General features: G+C 41.2%; 1 protein-coding gene across 3 annotated transcripts in view; it reads left to right on the top strand.

Annotated features, from left to right (window-relative positions):
- Positions 1-27,820, top strand: part of CTNND2 (catenin delta 2) — a 414,955-nt gene that overhangs the window by 171,311 nt on the left and 215,824 nt on the right. For all 3 annotated transcript variants that reach the window (XM_017888565.1, XM_017888568.1, XM_017888566.1), the window contains exon 5: positions 7,505-7,718. In XM_017888565.1, the coding sequence (XP_017744054.1) occupies positions 7,505-7,718 (214 nt within the window). The remainder of the gene's footprint in view (positions 1-7,504; positions 7,719-27,820) is intronic.

Genomic DNA, 27,820 nt, shown 5'->3' on the forward strand with positions numbered 1-27,820 from the left:
TATAATGTTTTCTGAGCACTTTGTTAATCAATTCACTTTTGAAATCTCATTTAATCCTGAAGACAACCTATGAGGTAGGTTCACACTTTGTTCATGCTTCACAGGCATTTAAGTAACTTACCTGGGGGACATCGGTTTTAAGATCTGATTTGAACCTAGGTCTGAGGTAGCACCTCCAATCACTGCAACATGCTTTCTCTCGAAAACACAATTGATAAAGAAACATTACTCATCTTGGTTCCCCTATCGAATGGAGAACGCAGGCTGTTTCATACAACTGGAGGGAGAGAGAGATTCTCAAAAATAATTTCTACTAAAAAATTATGACCTTTATGAAATATACTTCTGTATTACTCAGAGACAGCTACATGGACATACCTCAGTTCAGATTTTATGGAAACATTGGGTGTTTAACTGGCTTTGTAATAAAAGTAAGGGTTGGAACTCAGTGAGGTAAAATGTGCGTTTTACAGACTGATAACTTTGCACTTTCTACATACATCTGGTTAATCATCTGGTTTGGGATCCACAAACTTTGTATCTTCCATTAGCTTATAAGCTGAGAAAATTATTGAAATTCTTAATATTAAAAAGGAGTGTGTAATAATTATATCACTTAAGAAAGCTTTTTCAAAACCTGCACCATGGAAAAGTAACAGTTAATTGAAAATTTAGTAAAAAAATCACTGCATTCCCTTATCTTCTTTTTAATCAACTCTTTCTATAAACCCGTTCTCAGACATTGGGATTTGAGTTTTCGTAAGTATCTAAAGAAAATAAGTACTATAGTACATAGTATCCATAGTTTGTGTGTGTGTATATATGCTCTATATATGTGTGTGTATATATATTTATGATATAGTATACATATATATAGTATGTAGTGATAGTCTTGCATACTATTATTAAATTTTACTTTGAGTCTCAGGCACAGCCTGGTTTCTTTCAACATGAACCCAGAAGCCCAAAGATATATCCATTTTATTAAAATGAAAGATTCCTGAAAGGAATAGCAGCACATACCCAGGTCCTTACCTGTTTTGAGGCCCTTGTCTCACCAAATAATAGGTTGACAAAAGCTACTCCAGCCTTTTCTGTCTTCTGTCCCTAGCTCCAAATCCCTCCCTTTTGCAAATGCAGAGCAGGCAAGCAATCTCTTCTGTTGCCCTGACTGCCCGGTAGGCCATGCCCTCAGGGTCTCACTATCCTCTAAGCAACTTGTCATAGTATTTTTTCTTTTAAATAAAGACAGATGCCTCCCAAGAGGAATTCTGTTGCAAGCTGTTTAAAGTATTTTTTATCCACTATACATCATCATTATCATTACATTTTTATGAAGACTGTCATAAATATCTGAACACTGCTGTAATTGAATATGCTATAAATTATTCATTGATGTTGATACCAGTTTAATGATAATAGCTAATTCATTGGCAAATATATGCTGTTGTCACTATATGCAGATTATGTTAAGAGTAACAAATCCTTTGGTGATGAGGCCCTATTTTTGCAATAGGTACTATTGCATTACTTGCATTTCTCTTGTGTATAGTTTAATTACTTATCCATTTGTTTTCTGATTTAAAAGTCTTGGATATATTCTACCTTGTAAGGAAAAGGCAAAGAAGAAACCCACTGCATCCTTTTCTTGCATGATTTTTAGATACTCTCAGTTCTTGAGTTTAAATTGTAAACATACTTTGAAGCAGTGGATTTTAGGGCAAAGGTGTGAAAGCCATTTTTATTCTTCCCTGGTGCAAACTGGGAATGCATTCTAGTGCTCATTCCCCAGAGATTATCCATTGGGCTTAACAATGCCCTCACTGTAAACAACCTAAAAACCAAACCAAACCAAACCAAAGACAGGCAGTAGGGCATAGTTTTGCCTTATTTGATTGGTTAATTCATCTTTTGTTTCCCCTGGGGATGGGGTTTACCACCCTCCACCTCCCTTACTCCTTATAGATTACTCTTGCCATCTAGATTCCTGAATTGCACACCTAAGCAGAAAAATAAATGTGAGGCATTGACACAGGAACAACTGACTAAAGTCGATCATCTGTCAAAGAACCACTTAATAAATGAGTTTAAGACCGTCTATTCAGGTCATGTATGAAAGGTCCCTTCTGGCCACTGTCCAATTTTATCAGGTCCAGGAAAGTAGCAGACATGAGAATTGTTCAGTCCAGATTCAAATGACGCTATCATTTCCCCGTATGTATTTCAACATTCATTGTTTCCATTTTAATCATTTGTATGAATGTAAATAAATCTGAACCACACAGGTAGTCTTAAAAGAGAAGGAGACACAATGAGGCACCACTATACACCTATCAGAATGACCAGAATGAATGCAAAAGGTGACAGCACCAAATGGCTAGGGAGGATGTAGAGCAACAGGAACTCCCGTTCACTGCTGATGGGAATATGGAACAGCCATTTTGAAAGAATATATAGCAGTTTCTTACAAACTAAACATACTTTTATCATGTGATCCAACAATGGCACATCTTGGTATTACTAAAGAAATTTAAAACTTACGTCTACTCAAAAACCTGCATGCAAATGTTTATAGCAATGTTATACAGTGTTGCCAAAACTTGGAAGCAACCAAGATGTCTTTCAGTAGATGGATGAATAAATAAACTGTGGTACATCCAGAAAATGGAATATTATTCAACATTCAACACTAAAAAGAAATGAGATATCTAGCAAAGACATGGAGAAACCTTAAATGTATATTACTAATAGAAGACAATCTGAAAAGGCTACATCCTATGTGATTCCAACTATTTGAAATTCTAGAAAGGCAAAATCATGGAAACAGTAAAAAGATCAGTGGTTGCCAAGGGTCAGTGGAGAAGGAGGGATAAATAGGCAAAGCACAGAGGATTTTTTAGGACAGTGAAACTATTCTGTATGAAACTATAATGGAGGATACATGTCATTGTACATTTATTAAGAATAGAGGGTACAGCAGAAATGAACCCTATTGTTACTTTGGACTATTGAACTCTGTAGAATTTGGGTGATAACAATGTGTCAATGTAGATTCATCCAGTGTAACAAATGTACCTTTAGGGTGCAGATCTTTGATAGTAGGGGAGGCTGTGCCTGTGTGGGGAAAGGGAGTACATGAGAATTTTGACCTTTCTGCTCAATTTTGCAGTGAACCTAAACCTGCTCTAAAAAGGAGAGAGAGAGAGAGAGAGAGAGAGAGAGAGAGAGAGAAAGAGAAAGAAAGAGAGAGAAACAAATATCTGACAACCAGCTGCACCATTCATCTGATAAATACTTATTCACTTACTACCTTGTGACAGGCACTCTTTGAGTGCATCTTATTTTATTGTTGAATTATATATAAATATAAGATATACATTAACTAGCATTTTATTGACTTTAATGCTATGAAACCTAAAATCTTCCAAGATTTGACTTTTAAAAAATTCTGCATGAGGCCTGGCACAGTGGCTCACGTCTGTAATCCCAGCACTTTGGGAGACTGAGGTGGATAAATCGCTTGAGCCCAGGAGTTGAAGACCAGCCTGGGCAACATGGTGAAACCTCATCTCTACTAAGTGAATCACTTGAACCCTGGAGGTGGAGGTTTCAGTGAGCCGAGATCACGCCACTGCACTCCAGCCTGGGTGACAGAGCGCAACTCTGTCTGAAAGAAAAACAAAACAAAACAAAACAAAAACAATTCTGCAGGAAGATGATTAAATAAATAATGTGAGGAGAGGGTAGACTGACCTGCAATGATCATATGTTAACAAAAACCTGGGCTCAGCTTGCTGGATGTGGAATGATCGACTAGGGGGATAAATTGGAACTAGACAGCTCGTCATTTTTGGGGAGAATAAATAAAGGTGCCATTTCAAGTAAGACAAGTTTCTTCTGATAGGTTTTCAGAAAGTTGTACATTTTAAGAGTTTAAAACAGGTTTGTTTGGAAGTTTGGAAAGATTTCATGTTAGGTACCAGAAGAAACTGGTAGATGGATTGGGTGCAAGAAATTGGAGGAAGGGGCCAGGTGCGGTGGCTCACGCCTGTAATCCCAGCACTTTGGGAGGCCAAGGCAGGCAGATCACCTGAGGTCAGGAGTTCGAGACCAGGGTGACCAATATGATGAAACCCCGTCTCTACTAAAAATACAAAAATTAGCCAGACATGGTGGCATGCGCCTATAATCCCAGCTACTCAGGAGGCTGAGAAAAGAGAATTGCTTGAACCCAGGAGGCAGAGGTTTCAGTGAGCCGAGATCGTGCCATTGTACTCCAGCCTGGGCAACAAGAGCAAAACTCCATCTCAGAAAAAGAAAGAAAGAAAGAAAGAAAGAAAGAAAGAAAGAAAGAAAGAAAGGAAGAAAGAAAGGAAGGAAGGAAGGAAGGAAGGAAGGAAGGAAGGAAGGAAGGAAGAAAGAAATTGGAGGAAGGAAGGGTCCTGGAGAAAAGCAAAATAGAGGGAAAGTGAAGAGGACAGCATCAGAGCCGTGCACAGCCACCAGAAGCAAGAGGACTGGAGTCCATGTCAGGGCCTCCCTTCTGGTCCTGATGGGAGAGGGGAGGCTGCAGCAGGAGGAGGGAGAACCAAGGACCTGGCCATCCCATTTCACACATGTGGCCATTTACATTTTAACTCTGAGTAATGTTTGGCTTCAGGATTCTCACATTCTTAGATAAAATTCAATCCCAAGAAAACAAGTTTTAATATAGAGTATCTGGTGACCCCAAATAAGAGCAAAAGAAAAAGGTTAATTGACTTATTTATGTTTATCTAAATAGATTAAAATCGAACCAAAAATCTCACTATAAATTTGGGTATATGGCATTAATTAGGGCCATACTGAAAACATTGTGTTTTCATTTTAGCATTAAGAATTCATGCGGCATTCAGTTTGAATTCATTTTCCCTTTAATGTTTTGGAATATTTTAATCACTTAATTCATTAAATCGTATGAATTGGAAATATAATAAATTAGGCATATTAATTATAACATCCAGTATTGCTAAAATATATAAATATGAATAAAATGCATAGATTGATTGATGATGCCATCTGTTTTTCATATATAACTAATAGATTCACTGTAAGAATGGATTTATTATCTCTTTTCAATGGTTTCATTATTGTTTAAATAACTAAACTCAGAGAACTTTGAACTAAATCACAGATGGGCAAATATACACACAAAGAGAAAGTGACACTCATAGTTTAACCTTTTTTGTACAAGTGGAATATCCCTTCTCAAGCACTGTGATAAAGTGGGTGTGCTTATAATCTGGGTGCATGAACAAGACACACCTATATAGGAATACAGACATCATCTCTCTTGGGCAGGTGTCGAGCAAGCTGTGGGTAGAACTGTAAGTTGGGCAGAGTTGTTTCCCACTTCTTTTTCTCTTTCCTTAGTTGACCCAAAAGATCCTTGAGTCTCTTATACCCAGGTGCTGTCACCACCCTCAGGATGGGCAACCATAACCCCCTCAACTACACTGTCCCTCTACATCCCTCCCTCTTCCTTCCCTATCATGTTCCTGTGGAGGTGCCGTATGTGAAACGCTGCATTCATGGTTTCAAAGTTAGGGATTTAGAGTCTGAGAGTGCTCTGAGGATTTCCCCTTTTTCTGCTTTCATTTGCTGATGAATGAAAATAATTCCTGTAGGCATATTCAGAATCATCAGAGGCCACCCTGTATGAATGAAGCATGCTCTATTTTGTTTGTAAGCTGGGTTGGAAGAGCTGCAGGGCTGACGCCTCTGGATACATCCCTGGCTGGTCACAAAAGAGGTGTTTGTTTTTTGTCTTTAAAGAGAGATATTTCTTCATTTTGAAAATACTATTTTAGCAAAGCTGAGAAACACCAACATAGCAAGTAATATATTAACCCTCTCCATTCATTTGACAAATATTTCATGAATATTTATGATGTGTCTGGCATTGCACTGGTTTTAGGGATAGGGATATATAACACTTTTCCTCCCAGAACAAGCATCCTTATAGGAGAAGACAGAGGATAATGATAAATATAACAAATAAGTTAGAATATGACAAGTCCTATGAAGAATTCAATAGCACTTGAAGATAAACAAGAATGCTGGCTTGGGGTGAGGGTGTGGTTCCAAGTGCAGTTTCAAACTGTGTGGTTAGAGTCACCTCACAGAGAGAGCAGCACTTGGGCACTATTCAAAGAGCCTTGGGATGGCCTGGCGCGGTGGCTCATGCCTGTAATCCCAGCACTTTGAGAGGCCGAGGTGGGCGGATCACGAAGTCAGGAGATTGAGACCATCCTGGCTGACACGGTGAAACCTCGCCTCAACCAAAAATACAAAAAATTAGCCGGGCGAGGTGGCGGGCACCTGTAGTCCCAACTGCTCCGGAGGCTGAGGCAGGAGAATGGCGTGAACCCGGGAGGCAGAGCTTGCAGTGAGCCGAGATCTCGCCACTGCACTCCAGCCTGTCTCAACAAAAAAAAAAAAAAAAAAAAAAAAGAAAGAGGCCGGAGTTGTAGCCAGGTGTCCCGGCACATCTGTGACATGAATGAGTTTTTCTGTAATCAAAAAATTAAGTAGAGAAGATGCCAATCCTTCGATCCCTGAAGAACTCTGAAGCATACAGTATAGGAGAAGAGTATTCCTGAATGAATCATGCTCTTTTTCCATATACATGCAAAAGTTTTCAGATGCAGCTTTGCTAATGAAAACCCTGTGAAATAGCCTGTGTGTTAAGTAGCCACTTTATTTCATTTCTAATTTAAATTTTAAATTGTGCCCCAAATCAAAGGGCAACCAGGAGAACATGCATCTCGAAATACACAGCAAAAATATTTTGCATTTACTTATAAAAGATTAAAATTTTCTTTTGATAAAAAGAAGAGTAAAATATACAGTGGTTTTGTTGTTGTTGAATCAAATACCTAAATTAAGCATAGCGTCCCTTGGCCTCACGTGTTCTGTCTCTCATGTAAGAAACATTCTTATTTCCGCGGGTCATCTGAGATGAAACTCCTCGTGTCAGTTCTTCCAGTCTCTCATTTCGCTTCTGGTTCCTTTGAAATGTTTAGAGCATATCCCTATTAAGCATAATTTTAACATTTTGTACATCATTCCTGCAGCCCTTTAAGACAGTGGTTAAATTTAATAAGCCTGGGGAATGAGGATCACTCTAATGCCTTTTATTCCTTCATGTGCTTCATCCATGAGGATGTGGCATATTTTATAGAGAAATGTCTAAGGCACTCATTATGAAGTTAAAATCACCTTTCCCAAATTCTATGGTTTGAAAGAAGTACATTTGGATTGTTATTGGTAGGGTATTAAAGCAAATACAGGCAATCAAATATAAAGCAAACACTTATTTATTTTTTTTCCGTTTCCTTTTGTATGCCTTAATTCAGTTTGGTGCAATTAATTGTTAGCAGATACTTTATATGAAAAACATGTTTTGGGGTAGGTAGGGAAACCTTACACTGTAAAGCAAAAGTGGTGTCCTTTGCTCTTTCAGATAAGGAGACAAGGAGGCATCCAGCTCCTGGTGGACCTGTTGGATCATCGGATGACCGAAGTCCACCGTAGTGCCTGTGGAGCTCTGAGAAACCTGGTGTATGGGAAGGCTAACGATGATAACAAAATTGCCCTGAAAAACTGTGGTGGCATCCCAGCACTGGTGAGGTTACTCCGCAAGACGACTGACCTGGAGATCCGGGAGCTGGTCACAGGTTAGAATCATTATTAAATTATTATATTTTATCTCAAGGTAAACGTTCCGTTATCCAACACAGAGGTAAATGTACTAATCAAATAAATATTGTGGCGGTCTAATAACGTAGGCAGTCTCAATATGTGTTTTCAAATGAGTAAACAACTGAAGAAAATGGTATCAGATGCGACACGCATGGATTGATCATGTTCAATAATCCAGGAAATGTAACCCTCACTAAAATTCTGTGATCATAATCAGTTTTTGTCAGTGGATTTAGAAGTAGTTGAGGGTCGTACAATACCCACGGCTCTTTGTTAGAATAGCATTAATAATAATTGATCAAAGGACAAGGCGTGTCAGTTTTTGCTAATAAGGTATATATTCTGGTTTCTAGTGTGGTTAACAACAGACAGCTTATCCTACTTAGCAGTTAATTTTTTGAATGAAATATTCATGTCTATTAAAAGTCACAATTATTACATATTAAGGAATTTTTAAAAAGTGAACATGAAAGCTTTTCCATGATTGTAGGACTTTTGGGTTTTGTAAAATAGAGATAATTATAGTAGCCACACTATGGTCATGAGGGTTTAAGAAATGAGACCCTGTAAAACGTATGGCACATATGTGGAATACATGTGAACACAGTCAGTGTTAACCATGAGCTGTCATCCCTCCCTTTTAAATATGCAGTGTTACTTGGAGTACTAATGGCCCAGGTGGCCTCAATACAGCATTTCAAAGTACTCTGCTGCTTACTCATCTTAATCATGCTCACTACCGTTCGAGGTGATATTTGGTTTTCAGTTCATCAAAAAGTACCCCATCAGCAAGTATTTAGCAAATGGATTGCATAGTTGACTGTCTAAAAAGATCTTTTAATTATCTGTGATTCAATCGACCTTCTGTCTTAACTCTAAATTTTCCTTGGAGCTATGCTGATAAAGTAGATGAAAATGTATTTTTTAAGAAAATACATTATTCAAGCTAGAGAGTCACAAATATTTGTCCAGTTTTGGGTCAAGACTCCCAACTTTCGTGTATTTTCTTAAATTTACACTCTTTGAGATTACTGTCACATTTCTTTCTCACTCTTAGTTACATTAGAACTAGATGCAAATTGGTTTTTTTTCTTTTGTTTTGTCTTTCCATAAGTAGAAAATCGTCTTTGTGGAAAAAATAATAATTGTTAAGAATTACCATACTACTAAAGCAATGTTTCACACCAAACTAATGTGGGAAGACACGAGTCAGGGAAAGTAAAAGTGTTTTTATCTACGCAGTATGATGTCTATGATAGTTTAGGGGTGAGTTATGTAACTGAAAGTATTTCCTACCATTATGGTTCTGAACACCCATCCTTATATTTGTGGGTTGTGCTTAAGTTGGAACTGCCTGCAAAAGGAAGAGCTCAGTGCATGTGATGGGGACAGGAGGCTTCTGTGCAGTAAGACTCCACCAACAGATACATGGAGCCATAAGAAATGAAGACCAGCAGAGCGCCTTCTGTGTACACTGTGTGGATTCATTTATGATTTGAGAAGAATTGGATTTGACTAAAATTTGAATTTGCTCCAACACAAAATTCATTGTCTAGAAGAACCCCTCTGTGGTGGCTTCCCTGATTGCCAAAGAAACTCAGCCACATGCCAAAGGTTGAGATGAATGATGGCTTAAAACAGAATGGAAATGCCATACCCCTGACACATGACATCTTCTGCAGTATATATCTTATCCTGTGCTGCCATTTGAAGCAGCTATAAAGAACTGACCGCTGTCGACTCCATTGCCTTCAACATCGCTTCTGACAGCTTCTGGGTGTCAGCCGTTCACATGTGCCAGGGCAACATCAGAAATTCCTATGTGAGCCCCATTTGGAAAACCAAAGACATAACCTCTTTTTTCTTTTCCTGGTGAAACACGAGCTGTAGGAATGATGCTTGCTTGATGTATGGAGAGGATACACTCTTCCTCCACTTCTTTTAAGAAGGAGGAGATTTGCACCCACTATCATGTTTGGTCCCACTGTGTTTTCATCAGCATATGCTGGGAGTTTGAGGCTCTCTCTGTGTCTCCTCCTAGAAGAAATGCCGTGATAGCCACATCCATTAAGAAGTACAGTGGTTGTTACTTCAATAGATGTTTTCTGCCTTTCCAGAAGCATGTTCATATTGTGCTTGGCTGAACTTCAGCCATCAGTTTCACCTTTTTCAAAGAATAACATATCAGAACGTGTTGACAAGCTGAAGTTCATGGTTTCTGAAGTTGTCATCATGGATTCTTGAGAAAATCCACAAGCCCCTTGGCCAAGCTTCCACTCTAGTAAAGGAAATTGGAAGAGAGTATCTAGGAGAACATTCTAGTGTGGAAGCAATTGCTACTGTAAGCCAGTCTAGTGATTGGCTCTAGACAAAGCCTTCTGAGTTTCCTTACTGACAGAAGCCTGAGGGGGCCTGGAAACCTGCAGGACTCAGCTGACTTCTGCACAGACATTGCCTCACTGATGTAAATCAAGCCAAAGCCAGCTTCACCGCCTAAAGCAAAAGCAAAATGAGGCAAAAGGAATTCACCTCAGACAAAGCTTGGATTCTGTTGACCAAGCCTGAGATACCCTCAGTTGACCACACAGTGCCGCCACAGAGATGCCTACAGCAGTGCCCACTGCAGGGTGAGGCTCTGATCTGAATGGTCAGGTATGTGCAGCACTGGCTGCTAAATATTTAAAGCGATAGACCTGACAAACAAGACCACGTTTTAGGAACTTGCTAGATGAGCAGCAAGGGAGTGGTTGACTCTGAGAGGTGGAGTAGGGTGTACAAGAAGAAAGGCTGGCTTCACGTCTGTTGTCACAAGGAGCCGCTGCAAATCTGTTTAGGAATTAGGTCAGATATCCATGCATGAATTAAACAAAACGATGATCTAAGTGTAACAACTATACCCCTTACTTCCTTTGCAATTCTCCCGTGGATCTAATACAGAACTCAGCGAAGAATAATGACTCAGTACGTTACAGGAGCCCCGCCATACAGGGGAATTTTTCTGATCACTTTTCTGCCTATTATCTCGTGGATGAGAACAAATGTTGAACAAAAAATTACATGGGAAGGCAGGGTGAGGTCTCCCTTTGAATTTCTTACTTATTTGTAGACTAGGATGTATTATAAACAAATATTCAAAAGAACAATTTTAGTGATTTTTAAAAAACTAAAGCATAGTTTATAAACCAGATTTTAGATTAGACCTAGCTGTATATCCTGAAGAACCTATGATGTCAAGAGTGCCAAATTATAAATAAGAAAGAAATGATCTTGCAAAGCTTTAAATTATGTGTTGAATTTTGCTCGACAAACTATTCAAACAATGATAAAGTGTTAAAACTGACATGTTTACATACATTTACATCCAACACGTAAACATGCATGCTGAAAAAAACAGCTGCCTGTTTTCACTGCAATTATCTCTTCACAGTAGAATATATTTTGCTGCCTGCTATGTCTTGCAATAAATACTTTTCTTCCTATGCAATAATTACTATGAGATGATGATGAGAATTTTTTTTTAAATCCAGTCGAAGCTATTGTATGCCAGCCATTGCTTGAAAAGCTCCTAAGCAAATAAACTTTGATTAGAAATCCTTCACGTCCTTTGGGCCTGACTCCTGTAATTTGTCTCTCTCTAAATGTGGAAATAGTGGACCAAAATTTTGAGTATGCCCAACTAAAGATTTCAGAATGCTTTACAAATCATAATAAAATGGTTTTTAGTAAACTATAGAACTTAGTAAATAAGTGTTATTTTGGTGAAAGCATGTGTCTTGAGAACTGTACTTCTTCAGGAGAAGAGTGTGTTCGTCCATCTGATGCTTCGCATATCCAGATGGTCTTTCCTTTTAGTTAAGGAGTCAGGCTGAGGACTTAACCTTGTCCTTCATTTTGGGCATCATTAATTCCCTCCTTTCTCCATAGAAGTCCCTTCCAGAATCCTCTGTCTTCGGGATGGATTTGGATTTTGCTCTCTAGACCTGCACGGCAATCCTGGATTAGAACTTCTGTTTCCAAGATCCTGTGCCCTCTTCTCTCGTTTTTCTCTCTTATAAGTTCCTGAAAAGGGATGCTTAGGAGATTAAATTCTGAAAAAATAAGTCTTTAACCCTCACACATGAGTGATGGTTACTAGATACACAATTCTAGATGGAAAATTATTTTTCTCAGGAATATTTTCTATAATTTAATTTTAGACTTAATACTATTAAATTCTCTCATGATATATGCGGTGTTGCCTTTTTTAAAAAAAATCATGGAACATTTTCAGTTTAAAGAGTCATGACCTTATTCAGTGCCAGAAAATTTTCTTCTTCTTTTATAAAATAATTACTTTGTCTTCATTTCCTCTGTCCTCTTTTTCTGAAATTAGTCAGATTTTGAGCCTCTTGGATTATTTCTCTTGTATTTTCTTATATAATTTGGAGCCCTTTGCCTTTTTATTATATGTTCTGAAAGAATTCTCTAGTATCCAACGTTTATTTTCCCCCAATTTTTCTGTGACTTCCACGCTCCCACTACCAGGGGCCCAAGATGGTATCATCTTTTGAAAAGAAAAAATCTAAGAATTCTCTTTTGTGTTTAAAAATCTGGCCGGGCCGCGGTGGCTCAAAGGCCTGTAATGCCGCATGCACTTTGGGAGGTCCGAGACAGGGGGGCGGATCACGAGTCCAGGAGATCGAGAACCATCCTGGCTAACCATTGTGAAACCCCGTCTCTACTCCAAAAATAGCAAAAAACAGCCGGGCCCGAGGTGGCCGGCGCCGCTGTGTCCCAGCTACTTGGGAGGCCCTGAGGCAGGAGAAATGGCGTAACCCGGGAGCGGAGCTTGGCAGGAGCTGAGATCTGGACACTGCACTCCCCCACCGCGGGCCGAAGAGCGAGACTCCGTCCTCAAAAAAAAAAAAACAAACAAAAAAAAAAAGAAAGAGAAAAATCTAAGAATTCTCTTTTGTGTTTTTTAATAGCTCCTATTTTGTTTTATGAATGTAAAATATTTTTGAATTTCTCTAAGGATATTATTTAGAACTTGTTTGTTTTTATCTCTTTAGCATGAATTATCTCAATTTTTTTTTCATTGTCAGCTTTTCTTTTTTTATGGTGGGCTTTTTCATTGATTTTGCAGGCTTACTTCAAATCTGTGGTGGTCCTCAATCTTCTGCTTATTTTTAAAATAGTGAAATAGAGTTTCTGTGAGCTCTGTGCATGTCGGGGAAGCATGTTCACAGTGAAGCTTCACTTCAGGGTGAGTGGGTGGGAGGGAACTGTTGTAGTGGGGAGTCTTGTAAGTGTTTTAAAGAGGAGGGTTTTTCTCTAAGGCCCAGATATACGCAGTACCTTTTTGGTTCTCCCCAGTGCAATCCATCTCCTTGGAGATTCTTCTGAGTTGTTTATTTTGTTTGTGTGGCCTGGAGGAAGGGGACAGTACTTTCCTGTCTGCTGGCTATTCTTTCAACCTAGGTGGAAGTGGAGAATGAAAGGTGACTACTTCCTTTCAATCACCCTTTTCTAGCTTGTCTTCCCATTTCTGCACCCCAGGTTCCTGCCATCTCTTGAGGACAAATCTTTCCTAGGGTTCCGCCAGGACAGTCAGCCACCTCCCTGGGATAGGATCCCCTAGGTATGTATCTTGGGCTATGCTGGCTTCTCCCTCAGCTCCATCTATCAGCTCACCTCTGGCTGTTTTGTATCTTACAGAAATGTGATGAAATTTCTTGTCTGAATTACTCCTTCCATTCTCTTCTCTATTCCATTATGTCCATGATAAATAACATCTTCTGTCCTGTATGAGTTCTGAACTCATACAGTTCTGAACTCATACAGTGAACTCTGAACAGTTTTGAAGATAAAACAAAGTGTAAATATGTTTACAGATATTATCTCTGTTGCTGACAGAGCCAGGCTGGAGGCCTTCTTTAAGGTCTGTTAGCCAAGTGACCTTGCTAATGTAACAGAAGTTCGGGTATAACATTAATGAAGCACCTGCAGGGAAGGAGACACTGGAACACAGGGAATGCATTTCTCCCACTAACATCCCCAGCCTATTTTTCTTTCACCTTCTTTGTTATGATCACCCAGAGGCGTAACCCCTCTCCCTGGAGCAGGAGCTAAGCAGTTTGTCAAGAAAGCTCTTCTTCTGTCTTGATGGCACTTTTTGGGGATCACCTGGAATTCCTGGTGGGCAATTTGTATATTACACCAAGAGGCACCAAAAGGGGTCAGAGGGGCAAATTATTTAAATCAAATTCAGGGTTACTATGTTCCCAAGATTTAAAATTAAGTCCAGTTTTATTTCTTATTCCAAATGTTGTCCAGGTATGTTGTCCAACATAGCACATTAGAGGTTCTGTGAGAAGATTAAACAACATCCCGAAGATAAAAATGAATAGAGACATTTCAATAATGAAATGCCAGTAATGTAGAGATGCTTCAAATTTTAATATGAACCCCACCAAATATCAAATTCCCATGGAGAAATTAAAAATCAAAGTTTAAATCCACTTTCATGTTGAAGTCTAAAGACATTAAGGTTCAAAGGAATTAAAGTCAAATAATCAATACCTCTTGCCATTGTGTGTTAAAGTTCAAAATCCACAATTCTTAAGTTAGCTAATGTGTAAAAATCATCTTCTCCCAATTTTTTATTTTGCACAGTCTCAGCCAGGGGGATTCTTGTGCCTCTATGGGGCCTGGGTCCTCCAGCAGCCTGAATTCAGGGCTACCTCACACTGGAATTGGCCACATACTTTCAGGGCCTCAGGCGATGCATGATTGCATTGTCAGCTCTCCCTCCTCTCACTGTTCAAAGGTGTGAGCAATGGCCCCTGCCCATCAAATGTAGCAAGCAAGCCATTGTGAGCCTTTAAGGGAAAGTATCCTAGGCAGACATGTTCCCAGAAGCCAGCCCTCACCGGGGGTGCTGCAGGGCATCAGTGGAGTCTGTATTGGTCATCTGTGGCTGCTATGACAGTTCACCACACGTTTAGCATCTTAACACAAGGCAGATTGATTTTCTTACGGTTCTAGGGGTTACAGGCCTGACGCAGACTCTCCTGGCTTCAATCCGACTGTCACCGGGGCAGTGTTGCTTTCAGGAGACTCTAGGGGACAGTCCATGTCTTTGCCTTTTCCAGCTTCCAATGCTACCCACGTTCTTTGGCTCATGACCCCCTTTCCGCTGCCTTCAGAGCCAGCAACGTTGCATCTCTGATGAGTCTTCCATAGTCACATTTTCCTCTGATCACTGCCAGAAATGATTCTCTGCTTTTAAAGCCCCATGTGATTAGATTGTGCCCACCTGGCTGATCCAGGATTCTCTCCATGTTAGTCTCCCCATTTTAGATGCTTTATCTTCATCCCATCTGCAAGTCCCTTTTGCCATGTAAAGGAGCCCATTCATAGGTCCTGAGGCGTCAAATGTGGACATCTTTGGAGAGTGATTATTCTGCTGACCACAGTGTCTGAGGGAGTGAGCGCATGGAGACCCCTTGGATTTAGTCAGGGGATGCCAGCCTGGTGTTGTGTGGCTTTGAGAGTCCATCATCTGTGGACTGAACCTGAATCAGGAGAAAGAAGTCCAGGCAAAGGTTCATTCTGGCATGATGCACTTCCCGCTTGAAGGGAGATTCCACCATTCCCATTGTCTCTTCTTTGGGAAACTGGAATCATAGACATTGTTGCTGCCTTGCAGCATTTAGATACTGGCAGCAGACACAGCACCTGTCTCCAGGTGCATCATGGTTTGACCAGGGAGGCAGAAGCACTGTAGATGACATGGAAAGGGGGACTTGTTATAAGGATTAGACTTGACACCACGGTGAGAGCTGGTGAAAATGTCTGTGGAAGGCTTTGCCACTGTGTCTGATGATGGGCCTGCAGTTGACACAGGCCAGCAGGCAGCAGTCAGAAAGAACAGCAGGATGTGAAGCAGGGGAAGCCAGAGCCAGCTGCCACTCATGGGGACAAATGGCACCCCTCTTTTGCCTCTCGCTGCCTGCAAATCTGCCACATGAGTGATACACAAAGCTGCCGCTCTTTGCCACAGAGCCCTGCGTGATTCTTCCTGGCCAGGACCTAGGGAAGTGGAAAGAGGGGATGTGGTGGGAGCTGTCAGAGCTGTGGTCTAGAAGGTGGAGTAGCAGCAGGGGGGACGTGCACACACTGTAGCAGCCCTGATGCCCTCTGCCCGCAGCCCTCAGAGTTCAGCTCTGTGCTTCACTTGCACCAGCCAGGCATCCTGCAGATGTCTCCATGGACTGCCTCAACCTGCAACCAAGCAGGGAAGGAGATCCTGGGAAGCACAGTTGCAGTTTGCCTGGGGTGACACAGTACAAACCCACCACTCCAGGTCTTATATGAGGTGCTTTCTTTCCCTTCCTGCGTACTGGAAACCTTTGATTTTGGATTTCCTCTTTGGGAATCAGGTGTCTTGGTCCAGTGTCCCATGAGTGTGTTCTGTCCCGTAACAAGCCTTCCACTGTCCTATGGTTTGTTAGCAGCTTTTCCTCAATCCTATGGTGCAACAGTGATTTTCTGCTTTTATGATGGAATTGATTTGCTCCCTTGGCCCTACGAAGATTGCAAAATCACCCTCAACAGACTCCTGTTGAAGCTGCTCTTGCCATTGCGGGAACCTGCTGCACCTTCCAGCCCGGACCTCTGCTGTGTGCACTGCAGGCCACTGTCTGCTTGCTCCTGCTCTGGGCCCTGAGAAATGCATTTTTCTAGCACTTCTTTTTACTGCTGGGATGGGATGTCCTTCTGTCATTCGTTTTCCTCTGCTTTCCTTCTGCAGATCTCAGGAAGGCTCAGTTCTCTTGAACCTGCTTCCTAAGTTGGACACTTGGCTTTTTAGCATGTGGAAGTGTAGCAGTGTTTGCTGAAATTGCATCCTGCCTGTCTTTTACTTTTCCTTTGTTCTTGAACCCGAAAGCATTGCACTAGAGGCAATACGCTTTTCTACCATTCTCTTGTAGATTCTCAAACAGGAGTTGGCAAGGTTTTTCAGTAAAAGGACAGATAGAAAATATTTTAGCTTGTAGGCCCTAGGTCTCTGTTACAACTACTCAACTCTACCTGTGCTGGATGAAAGCACCATAGATAATACATCAACAAATGTGTATGGCTGTGTATTAAACTGTATTTATGCAAGCAGGTAGCTCAGGCCGTAGTTTATAGAACCTTCTATTGCATACTGTCTTCTGCAACCAAGTTCTAATGGAATAAAGAAGGAGGCCACATTATCACCTCATTACTGCTAGGGGTTGGGTTGGAGGCCAGACTCCAGGCTTTTTAGCCAGACTGGTTTGCTCACACAGAATGCCAGAACTAGGTAGACTTATCTACCACGGCAAAGGCAACCGCTGGGTCAGAGCAGCTTCCCTTCTCCTCTACCAGCCACTAGGGCACATCTCATGGAGACCAGGGGAAGCAGAGTGCCTCATGGCCTTTCATGCCAAAGTGGAAGAAGCTCAGAGCTGGGCCAAGCCCTGCACACTCACTGGTGCCTTGGACAAGTTCCTCTCTCTCTCAGGGAAAGAGCAAGTGAGAGGCTGGGAGAGTCCAGTGTTACGGTAATTGTGGTCCATTCGCAGTAAGGAAACATCAGGCCTGGGGAAGAATCCTTTCTGATACATTGCTATTAATTCTGATGGATCAATGATGGGGAGAAGAGATAAGTATTTGGTCTACCTTTTGATGACAAGTCATCTCCTAACCAGCTTTGTGTCTCGTGCATTCTCTGCTGAGACATTGCCTGTTCTTGTCTCCTGTCATTTTGACCATTTTAGGATTATTTCTTCACAGAGGCGAGTCCAAATCATATGCACCAGCAGAGGGCAAAAACTTACAACCCTCAGCACTGTTCTGATTCCTAATTGCTTCCCCAGACAGACTGACTGTAATCCAATTAGGAAATCCACATCTTTAACTTTCTGCATGCTCCACCCTCAGTCCTAGAGACGGAAGCCTTTCTGTAGACTGTGGGTCTCGTTCCCTCATTCATTAAACAGATTGCTGTTGAGTGCCTACTATAGTTGACCTTTGAACAACCCAAGAGTTAGGGAGGCTGACAACCCCTAGAGCTGAAAATTTGCATACAATTTAGCTCCCCAAAACTTAATTACTAATAGCTTACTGTTGACTGGACACCTTACCAGTAATATAAAAAGTCAATTAACATATGTTTTATGTACATATTATATACTCTATTCTTACAACAATGTAAGCTAAAGAAAAGAAAATGTTATTAAGAAAATTAGAAGGAAGAGAAAATATGTATGCACTTTATTAAGTAAGAGAGGATCCTCCTAAAGTCTTCATTCTCATCATCTTTGCATTGAATAGGCTGAGGAGGAGGAAGCAGAGAGATTGGTCTTGCTGTCTAGGGGTGGCAGAAGTGGAAGAAAATCTGTGTATAAGTGTACCTGCACAGTTCAAACCATGTTGTTCAGAGTCAAATGTATTTGGAAGTGAAGTTGAGGTGCTTGGGATACAAGGAGTAAAGATCCAGGCACCTTCTAGTCATAGGCCAGCCTTCCTTATGTTATGGCTTTCTTCCTAATGGTCAAGATCATGGCACCTGTTTTTCAAGGAGCCAGATGGAGGAAGGGAGAAAAAAAGGAGCACCATTGAGAGGAGTCTTGGTATTTCCGTTGATTCGTATGTAAAGGAGTGAACTATGTCAAAACAATACGTGAAATTTCATAATCTATTAACAGAACCATTGTGGGCTGTTAGAAGCTGAGAACTCATAGACCTGCCCTCCTAAAGCTTGTGTTGTAGTGGACAAGTCAGACAATAAACTGAGACAAATAAATCTGTCATTTCAGCATGTGACAAGTGCTGTGGAGAAAAACCAAGCAGGCTAAGGAGATTAGAAAGAGTTGGAAATTTACTACTTAGAATGAAGTCTGAAGAAAGGAAAATCCCCAGATAATGATCTGTTAAACTAGAGAAGTTTTGTTTCCCATACGTGAAATCTGCAGGTTATTGTGTTCCAGGGTGATAATGCAGCTCTATGCCATAGAGTCTTCAGAAATATGGCTTCTTCCAGCCGTAGCTCTCCCTTCCTTATGGGATGGCTCTCTTACCGGTGACCAGGATGGTGGCACCAATGTCTCAGTGAATAAGATATTTCCATATACAGTATTTGTTTTCATTTTTAAATTTTATTTATTTTAAAGTTCTGGGGTACATGTACAGGATGTGCAGTTTGTTAAATAGGTAAACGTGTGCCATGGTGGCTTGCTGCACCTATCAACCCATCATTTAGGTATTAAGCCCAGCATGCATTAGCTATTTTTCCTGATGCTCTCCCTCCCCCAACTCCCTGACTGGCCCCAGTGTGGGTTGTTCCCCTCCCTGTGTCCATGTGCTCCCATTGTTCAGCTCCTACTTTTAAGTTTAGTGAGAACATGCAGTGTTTGGTTTTCTGTTCTTGTGTTAGTTTGCTGAGGATTAATGGCTTCCAGCTCCATCCATGTTTCTGCAAAGACATGATCTCACTCCTTTTTATGTCTGTATAGTATTCTATGGTATATATATACACCACATTTTCTTTATCCAGTCTATCACTGATGGGCATTTGAGTTGATTTCATGTCTTTGCTATTGTGAATAGTACTGCAATGAACATACTTGTGGATGTGTCTTTATAATACAATGATTTTTATTCCTTTGGGTATGTACTTAGTAATGGGATTGCTGGGTCAAATGGTATTTCTGGTTCCAGGTCTTCGAGGAATCACCACACTGTCTTCCACAATGGTTGAACTAATTTACATTCCCACCAACAGTATAAAAGCATTCCTGTTTCTCTGCAGCCTCTGCAGCCTCGCTAGCATCTGTTGTTTCTTGACTTTTTAATAATCACCATTGTAACTGGTATGAGAAGGTATCTCATTGTGGTTTTGATGTGCATTTCTCTAGTGATCAATGATGTTGAGCTTTTTTTCATACATTTGTTGACTGCATGAATGTCTTCTTTTGAGAAGTGTCTGTCCATGTCTTTTGCCCACTTTTTAATGGGATTGGTTTTTTCTTATAAATGTGTTTACGTTTTTTTTGTAAACTCTGGATACTAGACCTTTGTAGATGGATAGATTGCATAAATTTCCTCCCATTCTATAGGTTGCCTGTTCACTCTGATGATAGCTTCTTTTGCTGTGCAGAAGCTCTTTAGTTTAATTAGATCCCATTTGTCAATTTTTGCTTTTGTGGCCATTACTTTTGATGTTTTCGTCATGAAATCTTTGACCGTGCCTGTGTCCTGAATGGTATTGCCTAGGTTTTCTTCTAGGGTTTTTATAGTTTTGAGTTTTACATTTAAGTCTTTAATCCATCCTGAGTTAATTTTTGTAAGAAAGGGGTCCAGTTTTAATTTTTTGCGTATGTCTAGCCAGTTCTCCCAGCACCATTTGTTAAATAGGGAATCCTTTCCCCATTGCTTGTTTTTGTTAGGTATGTCAAAGATCAGATGGTTGTGGATGTGCAGTCTTATTTCTGAGTTATTTATTCTGTCCCATTTGTCTATGTTTGTCATAAATAGTCTTTTTAAGGGAGCTGTAGTTACTTGTGCTATGTTAAGATTAGACTGCTAACATTTATATCTGGGTAAGTCAAGCTTATATCCCTTCTTTATTACCTGTGTCACAGAGTAGGACATTGCAGATGCCTCTAGAGCCAATATGTCACATTATTTCCTGTGTTTTACATTCTTATTGTTGTCCAATGTGCCTAACCTGAGAATCCAGGTATTCTCTGCATTTATTTCTTGTGGACATTTCTGAACACCCACACTTACCAGTCATAGTGCTAGTACCTTCCTGCCTATCATTGCCTTGAATGCTCCTGAGGTCCTGTGAGGTTGGATGCAAGGGGCATGCTTAAAGTCACAGCTCATCTATGGTACTTTTGCAGTCCTTGATTTCCAAAGCCAGTCTGCTTTACACCAGTGATTTTCCAGTTTATCCAATCATAAGAGTTTCTTTGGGGCCACTTGATAAAACAATACATATTTCTGGACCCTAAATTTCCATGATAATAGCCTGGGAATCCACACATTCAGCGGTACCCTCTTGTGGTTCTTAGGATCATGCATGTGTGAGAAACACCACTTTCTACTTTCACAAGACCAACAATTACAGTGGACAGCAGAGGAGTGGAGGATTAGGAGACACAGTGTGTTTTGAGAGATGCCAAAATAATCTGATGCTAATAGTAACTACATTATCCAATGAAAATATATGACCCATTTATCACTTTTCTCAAATTAGAATGAATGCATTTCAAATTAATATTAGGTTACCTGATACTACAGTGTGCTTCCTCAAGTGAGAGAGAAAATAAGTGGAATCGCTTCCACTGGATATAGAAGAAATTGCCTGTACCGCCCCCTGACTTACAGCCAGCAGTAAGCAACTGTTAGTGATGGCAGTGTTAACTGGGGTGGAGCTTGCAAATAGTATAGTCCTTTAATTCCCTACAAAACCTTTGAAGAGATTACAGTACTGTAATTTATTAATTACAGTAATATTACAGTTAATATTACTGTATTTTGAAGTATCATCAGAACCTTCTGTACACTGATCAGAGAGTGTTTCGTGAGCATGATCCATTTTACGTACTGCAGCGGTAAAATGTTGGATGTTCTTGAACCCCGTCTGAAGTTGTCTTCAGTTTTCACCTCCATGATCATTAGGGCTGGTGACGTGAGATGTATCTGTGCTTATCTCTAATTACATTTCAGAGCATGCCAAAATTGTATAAGGGCTTAAAGGAAAGTTTTTCTGGGTCTTTGCGTTTTGTTTTGTGTTGCCGAGATTGAAATGTACAGCACATTTCCACTTGTTAGGTCTGACAATGCATAACTGATTTGTGGCTTTACTTTGCAACTCACGAGTTACAAGTCAATTAGAAACACTTTTCCCTAATTATATTTGAGAGTTTGCTCTATTTGCTCTACAATTATCACAAAAATTACATTAACTAGTGTTAACGAACACAACATAGCAATCCCCACTGGATCCTGCAGGAGAGCACCAAATTATAGAATGTCTACATCCCTTGCCCAACACCTGGTTTCCTTTCCAACAGATGTTTTTGTTTGCCATTCCTAAAGACACCTTTGAAATAAACTTCCTTTCTGGTTGTCCCTTAGAGGATGAATCTCAGCCTAGTGGAGGAGAAGCTTCAGTTTTGCACATGCAAAACTCTTTTCACTTAGCGACTCGCTCTTCCTTAATGACGGATGTTGTCTTTGCCGTCACGGCAGCTGTGTACATCAACTGTGTGCCCTCCCCAGGGAATGCCCAGAACAAGAATCTCTGTGAAGTGGTTTCCTAAAATAGGAGCCTTTATCATGAGACCTGTAATCCCAGGGAAGTCAGGAAATGGGACTGCTTAGAAGGTGACCTTCTTGTCTTCCTTCTTTCTTCACCTGTTCACAATAGATATCTGAGCAACACTACAAGGTTGCTCAGTCAAGGCAGACGAGAGCCTATGAAAATGAGGTAGATGTGAGCTCTGTTCTCTAGGAGCAGTCCATTGAGTTAGGGAGAGGGAGATGGAGAACTGTTCTACAAAATAAGCATGGAGAGAGGGCCAGACGAGCTTAAAGGAGGAAAGAGAAACTTCAGTAGAAGAGATCAAGGAAGATTTTATGAAGAAAGCAACATTTGAAATGGGTTTTAAAGATGCATATGGGTTTGGCTTGCGGCAATGGGAGCAAGAGAATAAACATGGGCCACGAAGGTTGTGGGGCAAACTCTCCCATGCATGCTCCTTTAATAAGAACGGATTGAGAATTGAGTCATTCGTGTGCATGCAGGGGTGGGCATGTTTGTTCTTGCACACCTGCTCAGACTCAGGCACAAGCGCTCCTGCGCAAAGCAGCTTCCTTCTGCATATCCGCTTGCCACTCTCCTTGCATTGAGTCCTAGTGCTGTCGGCTTCAAACGGTCTGGTCTTCTTCTTCCATTCATATTCGCCTTTTAATCTACGATTCTTCTAGAAGTTAAGGGCCTTTAGGTGGAAGGAATAATGAGGAACATACTTGATAAGTTTCTACATAACTTGATTCACTTCACACAAAAATTGCTAGGGGCACACCCAGAGTCAGCTGTGTCCTCGTTGATGAGAAAAAAAAATTCCACAGACTATTAATTCACAGTAGTGAACAAGGATTAATCTACTGTGCAAATGACAGTCAGCCAACTTAAAAGTTAGGACATATTTTCAAGCAATTTAAAACCCATGGAACCTTGAGCATAAAAGTATTCAGTACTTCAAGTACAGCAGTCTATAGCAAGCACGGTTAGCACTTAAAATTATGATACATATTAGTTAAAAGAGCCACTTGCCCTACGTATTATTTGGCTTTCATGCATGTTGGATTTTTTTTTTTTTTTAGAAAATGGATTTTAATTCATAAGTGCAATTCTGTTTTCAAGTGGCACACCTGCTCTGTTCACAGATATATTTTCTGAGGCTTATCTGTGCAGTTAATTAAAAGCAAACATGAACATGCGCTCTTTATCTGGTTTCCAGATATACTTAACAGTGAACCACATTTGCATTCGCAGGTATCAGTAGAAAAAAAGGCTACTTCCATTTCTCACATTTTATGTCAAGTGATTCTTTTTAGATTGGAAAGAACCGTCCTCCATCCTTTATTCTTTAAAATTCTTCCCCTCCATCGTTAGTGAGAGGCAGTAATATGCATGGAAATCTGAGGCTGCGAAATACTGATTTCAAAGCATTAAGAAACACTTTTATTAACAAAAAGAGGTGTTGGACATTAGCTTTAGCAGTTTTTGTTTTGTTTCCGTCTTTGCCATTTAAGTGAGTTTGCAGTTTTGAAGCAGATGTTTAATTTTATGTTGGTTCTACACATGCTCATGGTAATGAAAGAAAAGAGTTTGAGAGAAAGAGAAAGAGGGAGGGACAGAGAGACAGCATGAGCAAGTGAGAAAGAGAGAGAGTACACAAAACTGGATCTAGGCCAGGTGCGGTGTCTCATGCCTATAATCCCAGCACTTTGGGAGGCCAAGGCAGTTGGATCATTTGAGGTCAGGAGTTCAAGACCAGCCTGGCCAACATGGTGAAACCCTGTCTGTACTAAAAATACAAAAAATTAGCCAGGCGCAGTAGCAGGCACCTGTAATCCCAGCTACTCGGGAGACTGAGGCAGGAAAATCGCTTGAACCCAGGAGGCGGAGGTTGCATTGAGCTGAGATCGCACCACTGCACTCTAGCCTGGGCAACAAGAGCAAAACTTGGTCTCAAAAAAGGAAAACAAACAGAACTAAATTGATTTGCTCTTCTTTGGCAGTGGGGCCTTAGCTGCTGGGTATCTTTCCCAGCTAGCTGGAGAGTGTTGATGCCATCCTCTCTACTTTTAACCTTGGGGTATTTTCTGATATGTGTAATCACTTATGCACACCCAATCACGTGCATCCTTTATTAAGGACATGTATGGGTGGAGGGGCATGTTAATATGCCTTACTTTCCATGCCTTTTTCCTAAGGCTTTGTTAAATTAACAGGAGATAGAAATTTGTATTTAACACACAATTGTGGTTATGAGGTGAACATGGATCATTTAGAATTTTCAAACAGTCTATCAATTTAATAATTTTCTGCAAAACTGCGCTTGCTATTAACTTAGTTGTTGAAGTGTGTAAACACAGATGTGAAATTTTATTGTCATGTGTAAACTTCACATTGAGCATGGCTAGGTATTTATAATTTGAATCTAATGAAAATGGGATTGAAAAGAAGGAAATGATCAGGTGATCTCAGAAGGGCAACTCTCCCAAAAGCAAACACTAAGTCTGATTAGATAAGCCACACGCTTAGTGAATGGAAAGGAATATCTCTAAAATTTGCTGATCAACCTCCAAATACCAGGATCTTACTAAAATTCCCTTTACCTCCAGGGGGCTCCCTCACCATCTCTAGGTAGCTTTGCTAAAGCTGCCATTAGGGCTGCAATGTAAGGAAACACAATCTGAGTTGCTATGGAAACAGCTATATATATATGCAGATTACCTTTTAAAAAATCATTAGGCCACAGAAAGTCTGTCAGTCATATGAAATTTGCAAGGACAACAGCCCACAGCTACCCTTGGCATTGCTTCTCCCCATTGGCTGTCCCCAGTTTCTTTTGCTGTATCTCTTTCATACAAAGATAGCATTACCCAATCCTTTGGGCACATAGCCAGTAGTAAGAGTTGAGGGTGGGAAGCTGAGGGCAATTACCTGCAATTAAGAGTTTTGAAGCCATTGTGGGTGGTGGAAAAGCTACCTAGACATGGATGGGGGAAGAGAGAGGTTGAAGTTGAGGTAAATTTACTTAAAACCAACTCACATCCATCCCTCTCCTCCAAACACTGAGTCACTAACTTTACTTGCACACAAAGATATGTATACACAGGTGTGCACACTCTTAGATGTGCACACCAAGGTGGGTGCATGCAAACATGCCTGTGCAATGTAGGCATACCCACACAGACCGGCACATGCAGGCATGAACATACATGCCCGGGTGTGTGCATGCACACACTACACACATACACACCACACACACATACCACACACACTACACACATACACACCCACACACATACCTCCCCACACACACACCACACAAACCACACACACACCCACACACATACCCCACACACACACCACTCACACACACCCACACACCCCACACACACCCCACACATACCAACACACCACACACAACCCCCCACAGATGCCACACATATACCCCTACACACACACCACACACGCATCACAGACACCACATACACCCACACACCACACATACTACACACACACCACACACACCACATACCCCCACATACACACCACACACGTACCCCACACACACACCACACACACACACACACCACATACATCACACACCACACAGACACACACACACACACGCGCGCGGCCTAATTTTTGGCCCTCACACAGCCCTCCCCGCCATCCTGCTCTACCAGACGCAGTTCCACACTGGAAGCACTACTATCTCCGACTTCTTTGTGTATCTGTTCTATCCACTGGGCTTGCCAGAAGCTTCCACAGTGCTTTTAGAGCTTGCAGTTCTCCAGGCTGGTCACTGTGGCTCCCCGGGGCATGGCCTGTGCTGCTCTGCTGGTTGTCACCATCTCACCTGCTGCTCCCCAGGCAAAGTGGCCCCACAGGTGTCTGCCCTGAGCCCCCAGGAGACTGTAGCTATGAGGTAGTAGGTAAACCAGAGAGAAAGAATGGCTCACTGCCCTTTGCATTACAATTTGTACTAGGATCCCTGAAGAACACTTCTTATGCCCCAGGCATTATAGAAAGAGCTTTGACCACCTTAGCCTCTTTCCCGGGAATTGAGATGCACCTCTCTGTTGCTAGGCTAAGGACGAGTCAAATAATGACTCCCACTCCAGTCCTTGGGTCCACCCTCCCCGCCACTGCACCCTGCTCATGGTACCCGCTGGCTGGTTTACATTCACATCAGTTCCCTCCTAGGAGCTTTTCCTGCCCCACCAGTCAGCCTCTGCCCAACCTGCCTGACCTGCCCAAACACATCGCAGACCTCAAGTGCACACCCTTGGTTCTTCCCCAGAACCTCCGGGACCACAGTAGACTCTGTCAGCTCCACATCCTCAGGCAACCGGGAGTGCTCAGCCCTGTCTGAACTCTGCAAAGGACAGAGACATCAACTCAGATGGGAGCCGGCATCCCTGCCACATGGAATTCTTTATGGGAGTTGCCAGTGGGCGTCATTAGGAGTGATGTATTTCAGTTTGGTTCTCTAAAGAGCCGGGTCACATTTTCACTGTTTTCTACAAGGTAGCAGGATCTAGAGAGCGTTGCTCAGCTAATCCTAGGGCAAATATGGAAAAGGGATCAGTGTGACAGACCCTGTCCCCAGCAGGATAAGTGAGGTCCTTCTTCACCCTACATCCTGCCTTGGAGGTCAGGGACGTGAACGGAGGAGCCCATCTGCTTGCAGGGACTGTGATGCTGAGATTCTGCAATATGTGAGGCACATAAGCCTTGCTTGTGCTTTCAGTGTGTGAAACTTAAAAGTGAGTTCTCACCCAATTGCTATTACCTTTCTTTAAATGCTTTAATTATTAACCTAGGATTCTGCTTCCAAAATAACATATTACATTTAAGGCCACATGACCCTTGTATTAGTCTGTTTTCACACTGCTATAAAGAACTTCCTGAGACTGGGTAATTTATAAAGGTAAGAGGTTTAGTTAACTCACAGTTCCACATGGCTGGGTAGTCCTCAGGAAACTTACACTCATAGCAGAAGGCCAAGAGGAAGCATGGTGGAGGAGAGAGAGCGAGCGATAGGGGGAAGTACCCCAATTTAAAACCATCACATCTCAAGAGAATTCACTCACTATCACAAGAACAGCATGGAGAAACCGTCCCCCACGATCCAGTCACCTCTTACCAGGTCCCTCCCTCAACACATGAGGATTACAATTTGAGATGAGATTTGGGTGGGGACACAGAGCAAACCATATCAACCCTACTTTTATTGCTAGTTGCAGAATTAGTGCCCTAGCCTCAGCAATCCCTCAGTGAAGGTCATTACTGTGAGTTATTTGTTCAATGAGCAGAGCCCTGAGTTTATTATTTGCAGCAAATAAAAAGTGTGTCATTGTTATCCCCATGTTAGGATGAGAAGGAAATATTAAAAGGTTAATGTAATAAGTACCAAACCAAAAGTTCTTCCATGTTTACACAGCATCGTTTTGGAATACAAATGTCTGCTTTCTCCAAACCAGTTACATATTTTTAAAATATTATATAATATCCAGGGTTATCTCTTCTGAGAGTAATTTAAGCCTTTAATAACAGGGTTGAGGTGTCAGTAGGTTCTCAGCCCTCAAATTTACTAACTTTTAGAAGTGGAGGTCAGAATATGATTTTTTAAAACCACATCTCTTATAGCAAATATATCTCCTGTCTCCTTTGTGAAGATAACTAAAACTGGAGACATTATAGAATGTCAGGGTTAGGTATAGATAAATATATATATAAAATATATATATA

This window comes from Rhinopithecus bieti, unplaced genomic scaffold (assembly GCF_001698545.2).
Source record: "Rhinopithecus bieti isolate Rb0 unplaced genomic scaffold, ASM169854v2 scaffold_17184, whole genome shotgun sequence".
In the NCBI taxonomy this organism is placed as follows: Eukaryota; Metazoa; Chordata; class Mammalia; order Primates; family Cercopithecidae; genus Rhinopithecus; species Rhinopithecus bieti.